The sequence below is a fragment of the Nicotiana tabacum genome, chromosome 7, assembly GCF_000715075.1.
Source record: "Nicotiana tabacum cultivar K326 chromosome 7, ASM71507v2, whole genome shotgun sequence".
Lineage (NCBI taxonomy): Eukaryota > Viridiplantae > Streptophyta > Magnoliopsida > Solanales > Solanaceae > Nicotiana > Nicotiana tabacum.
In genome coordinates, this window is record NC_134086.1 from 156498395 (window position 1) to 156504558 (window position 6164).

Sequence of the window (6164 nt, forward strand, 5' to 3'; positions counted from 1 at the left end):
TAGATTCATTTACTGATCCCTTATATATAAACATCACTTGGACTTACAGCTTAATCCCTCTGTTTGAGTATATGGTCACATGATCTTTAGAAGATAAGTAGAATATATATTTGCGCTCTGGATCATTTTTGGTTTGTTTCTTCCATAAATTCATCAATTAGGCATGCTTTTGAATTTCATTAGAGTTGCATGCATTTATGCGCTTTGATCGGATGTGACAAGAAAGTTTCACAAACCTAAAAATTCAATGTCGTCCGATTCTCGTTAAATCCTACACATAACAAGAGCTCAATATAATCTTAGTTTTTGGAGAAAGATTCACTAAATGAATCAACAGAGCACCAATAAGATCAATAGCCTTTGATCCAAGATTTCTCTTTTGACAAAAAAAATCTAAAATTGTCGGTGTCCAAACACCATATTAGACCATCACAAATTGGATAATCTAACAATTCCATCCTCACTAGTATCACCCAAGAAGAGTCATCAACACTCTCTCGGACATAGTTGATTGGCGGATGACTTGGGTCATACAAGTCGGTTGGCTAAAAATAATTATATCAGTTAGCTAAATATATAAAAATATGTATAAATTATACATATTAATTATACATAAACATTGTTGGTTTTCCAAGTACACGCAAGTATATCTGGCCCTCAAGTAATAAAGTAATTCGAATGTGGGATGTCGAACCCACAAAGACTTAGATTAACCGTTAACTAAGCAAACTAAAATCAATTTACTGTCCAAGATGATCAAAAGTTTAACTTTTCTATTACAACTACAACTGCGAAATTTAAACACATAACCAAGGGAGATATAGATTCCAGGGTTGTGGTCGGTTTATCAATCCCATTTAGTTCATAATTACACCTTTTAATCCAAATTATCTATGATTGCTAGTTGACCGGATCATTTATATAAATAGCATGTTCTCACAATACTATCCATCTATCCATAATATATCAATCCTATATTCCTATGGTCTTGAATCTATCATGAACGAGCCTTTCCCAAGCCTTTTGTGAGTAACTCTTCTAACTGCTCCTTGGTAGATACACGCTGAGTTTTCATTACCCCTGATACTATTCTTTCTCGAACAAAATAATAGTCTATATCAATATGTTTGGTTCTTTCATATAAGATGGGATTGCAGCTTTGCTATCACACATAAGCTTCACAGGTGAGTTTAGCTAAATTCCACATTCTTTGAACATCCCATTTAACCAAACTATCTCAGCAGTACATGATGCCATGCTCCTAAACTCAGCTTCTGCAGAACTTCTGGAGACGGTCTCCTGTTTCTTTGACTTTCATGAGATCAAAGCATCACCAAACTTCACTATATAACATGTGACTGACCTCCTAGTTTGTAAGCAAGAACTCCAGTCAAAATCACAGTATGCAGACAACTGATTTGCATTCTGTGCTGGCATAAAGAGTCCTAGTCCAGAAACCCCTTTTATGTACCTTACAACCCTCAAGGCAGTTCCATGTGAGACCCCTTAGGACTGTGCATATACTGACTCAAGACTTGAACCACAAAGGCTATGCCTAGTCTAGTCATAGTCAAGTAAAGTTGCCTCCCTGCAAGTATTTGATAGCTGCCTGGATCCTTGAGCATAACATCTGTTGCTTTTGAGCTTTTTATGCCTGCTACAACTTTGTCATACTCCTCAGATGTGAGCTTATGATTCAGCTCAAGGGGTGTGCCTTCTGGCTTAGCTACCCCTAGCCCTAACTCAGAGATGAGTTCCAGGGCATATTACCTTTGAGACATGACTATACCTTTTTTTGATCTAGAAACTTCAATGCCCAGAAAGAACTCAGATCACCTAGATCTTTCATCTTAAAGTTTCTCTAAAAATCTACTTTTTTCTGGTTCAATAGCATCACATTGTTGCCTGTGATCAGTAGATCATCCACGCACACCAACACCATAACTAAATCACTGCCCTTGTATTTGGTAAATATAGAATAGTCAAAGTGGCTTTGTTGAAATCCCATATGCAGCAATGCCTCTGTTAATTTCTTGTTCCATTGCCTTGGGGCCTGTTTGAGCCCATACAAGTCCTTATGTAGTTTGCAGACCTTGTGAGACTTCCTCTGTCTAGCAAACCCACCAAGAATCTGCATGTAGACTTCTTCCAGTAGATCACCATTGAGGAAGACATTGTGCACATCCATTTGATAGATGATCCACTATTTAGCTGCTGCTAAGGCAATGATGGTCCTCACTATTACCATCTTGGCTACAGGAGAAAATGTTTTTGTGTAGTCAAGGCCTTCTTTCTGGCTATTGCCTTTGGCCACCAGCTTGGCCTTGTACCTTTGAACTTCCCCTAAAGCCTTGAACATTATCTTGAAAATCCATTTGCACCCAATAGGAGTTTTGCTTGTTGGAAGATTGATCGAAGCATACTCCGCACTACTATTGAGTAGCGAGAGAGGGTCGGAGAGCTTTTACCCGATTTAGGGTCGGGATTGATTTCCACAGAGAGCTAAAATTTGGAGCCGGGTATCTATCTAGTTTAGAGTTGCGTATGTGTTCCAAATTGCACTTCTAATCATTTTTTGGGATTTTTGATTTACTTCTACTTTTATCAAATTACAATGGTAAATGAAACTAGATTAAGCTAAAAGTAAAACTAAAAAGGATTGTTCAAATGGTTTAAAAGGCACTAGGGTAGTGACTTTCGCCTAGGTGGTCAATTGACGGGTAATTAAGTCTAAGACATGATTGACATAATTGGAGAGTATGATATAACCGTTGTACGATGTTACCCACTCTACACTTCTCGGTGGTTCAAGTGATTTTGCCCGAATTGACTTTCTCAAGACCAATTGGGTAGGCAAATTTACACAAGCAATCAAGGTTCAAGTCGGGTATTACTCTTTCGAGGTTTAACCTTTTAATTGGGGTTATCAATCTCTTGAGTATGCCCCAATTCCTTGTTGAACCAATTTCGGAGACTTAGGCTCTCTTTCTCAAGAAGAGCTCAAGTCAACTAAACTCAAACTAGTGTTTGCAACCACTAATTCATCAATTAATCATGAAATTGGCCCAAATATCAAACACCCATAGTCAATCTAGCCCTAAAATTCAAGACCCATCAATTATCCACACTAGGGTTGAGCCACAACACTAGCTTATGGGTCTAACTACTCATAATTAAAGAAGAAAAGCAAGAAATAGATGAAGAACAACTCATATTAATTAATTACTAAGATAAACAATAAGATTCAATAATGAAATGTAGATAAAATTGCCCAAAATGGCTAAAATATTCGATCCCACGAGTGCAACTACGTTCTAAAACTATCTGATGCCCTAAAAATGGGAAAAGAAGCTATTTATACTAAGCTAAAAAATCTGGACAAAAATACCCCTGGGGGGCTAGTGCGGACCGCACAAAATGGTGTGCGACCGCACTAGGGCTCTGAGCTTGAAAATCTAACTCTCTGAACTCGGGCACTGCGGACCGCATAGAATGGACTGCGACCGCGGAAGCTTCTAGTGCGGTCCGCATAAAATGGAGCGCGGACCGCATTGGCTTGAACTCAGAATTTGGTAACTCTCTGATCCTCCTTACTGCGAACCGCACTAAATCGAGTGCGGCCGCATTGATCTTAGTGCGGACCGCACAAAACCTAGTGCGGCCGCATTGCCTTTTTGCCTGAATGTCATGCTCTCTGAATCTCATAGTGCGGACTGCACAGAATGGTGTGCGGCCGCATTGGCCTTGTTTTGCCTGAGCTTTGTCTTGTCTTGATACTTGTGCAAGTTTCACTCCTTTTGAGCTGATATTTGACTTCTTGTCACTTTGTTGATCAAACCTGCAATCAAGCACAACATGTGAGCCTTTGGGACTATTTCGTACACATTTCTAATCAAAACTTAAGCAAGAAGGAGTATAAAATATATCAAAATTCCTAGTTATCAAAGATCCACAATACTCCATGTGTGATTGGCTTCTAGAGCAGCTATTTCAAGTTTCATAGCTGCAATCCATTTGGGATGTGAAGCTTATTCTCTGAAAGATTTTGGTTCTGTGATAGAAGAGTAGGATGATAGAGCATAAAGATGAGCTGGTTTGAAAGCATCATAGGACACACATGAGGAGATAGGGTATTTGCAGGTATGAGATATGACTGGTTGTGTCACATAATCTTCCAACCATAGATGAGGCTTACTAGGTCTTGATGATCTTCTAAGATTCATAGAGGGAGCATGTGAAGACTCTGGAACACTAGTCTCCATAGCAGAAGAAGAAGAACCTAAGGAGGCAGGCTCCTCTAAAGGTTGAAAATCAGTTGGGAATGCGTCCATAGGTGGGCTCCGAAATGAAACAGGTGTCAAAGGAGTATCATAGGGCTCAAATACAGTGCATTTCAGTGATAGTAGGTAGCAGATCTAACACAAGAAACATGGGTGTGCCAATGGTTTGTAGATTTTTAAAAGGAAAGATGTCTTCTTTAAACACCACATTTCTACTTATAGTAAAGGTTTTTGAGTGAAGATCATAGACCTTATAGCCCTTTTGAGTTGAAGAATAGCCTAGAAATGCACCCAGTACTGCTCTTGAAGCAAATTTGTCCCACTCCTTGGGTGAGGTTGCATAATACAAACAACCAAACACTCTAAGATGTGAGAGAGATAGAGCATGCAAATAAAACATCTCAAAAGGTGATTTGCCACCAATAACTCTTGAGGAAAGCCTGTTGACCAAGTAAACAACTGTAGATACATACTCTCCCCAAAATTTCAATGGAACAGTAGCTTGAAACCTCAGGACCCTGGCCATTTCTAAAATTTTCCTGTATCGCCTCTCAGTAACCCTATTTTATTGAGGTGTATAAGTACAGGTACTTTGATGAATGATACCCATGGATGACAATAAACTGTGAACTTCATGGTTAAAGAATTCACTACCATTATCAGTTCTAAGGGTCTTAACTGATGTGGAAAACACATTCTTCACCTTTGTTAGAAATATTTTAGAACAACCACTATATCAGACTTAAAGACAAGTAAGAAAATCCAGGTAAATCTAGAGAAGTCAGCTACAATAGTAACAAAGAACCTTTTACTGTCATATATAGGTACCTTGTATGGCCCCCATACATCACAATGAATCAGTTCAAAAACAACATTAGAAGTAGTAGTACTTAGCTTGTAAGGTAACTTTGTTCGTTTGGCTAAAGGGCATACAATATAGTGTGTGTGACAATCCTTCAAATTGCTTAGAGCTGTGTACTTCTTGATTACATCTATAGGTGCATGACCTAACCTTCTATGCCAAAGTACACTAGATTCAGATCATACAAGCAAATTTATTCTCAGACATAGTAGACTTATGTACATGTTTCACCTCAGATACTTGTTGATGAGTTTTATTCCTTGGTTGAGCTGGATCATGATTGAATATACCACCTAGTAATGACTTGCCTTGCAGTATATACAATCCCTTATCCTCTTTACCAATCCCCTTCACTTGACCACTGTAGAGATTCTGGAAGATACGGAAGTCAGGAAAAATGCCACAAGACACTGTAACTCTTTGGTCAATTTAGACATAGACAGTAGATTGTATTTAAACTCTGGTATATACAATACATTGTTGATATCCTGATAGTTAAACACACTTGCTTTTCTTATATGTGTAATAGTAGCAACATCTACTGTAGGCAAGTGAACCTTACTTCCCTTTTGAGGTGGAATTGACTGATAGGAACTTAACATCCCTAATGTGGATGTCATATGGTTTGAAGCTCCAGAGTCTATTATCCAATTGTGGTTAGCATGATTGGATAATAGAGCTATCAGTTTACCTATAGTTACAGCTTTGGCAGAAGGACCTTTATCTGCTCCCTTGTTAAGCAATTGAACTATCTGCTGATATTGCTCCTGAGTAAAGTAAGAAGTTGCTTGTTGCTGAGTCTGAACCCCGGTTGGTGAAGCTATCATCTACATTTGTTGAGGCACGTACTGAAAACCAGATGCAGTAGATTGCCCACCTGTTACTCCTTCACCTCTACCCTACGAACCTCCAAATTGTATCTGCATATGACCATTTTGCATAGTAGGACTGTAGTTGGTATTGACATGATTAGCATATGATCCTGAGCTGCCCCCCCCTTTTTCTTTGTCTTAAAATTGGAC

The 6164-nt window shown here is 38.8% G+C and overlaps 1 protein-coding gene across 1 annotated transcript; it reads right to left on the reverse strand.

The window, feature by feature from the left end:
• Positions 1 to 4028: 4028 nt before the first annotated feature.
• On the reverse strand, positions 4029 to 4806 carry LOC142162379 (uncharacterized). Its single transcript, XM_075218726.1, has 2 exons — positions 4531 to 4806; positions 4029 to 4415 (listed from the first exon to the last, which is right to left on the reverse strand). The coding sequence occupies exons 1-2, from the start codon at positions 4804 to 4806 to the stop codon at positions 4029 to 4031; spliced, it is 663 nt and encodes a 220-aa protein (XP_075074827.1).
• Between the last annotated feature and the right edge of the window lie 1358 nt (positions 4807 to 6164).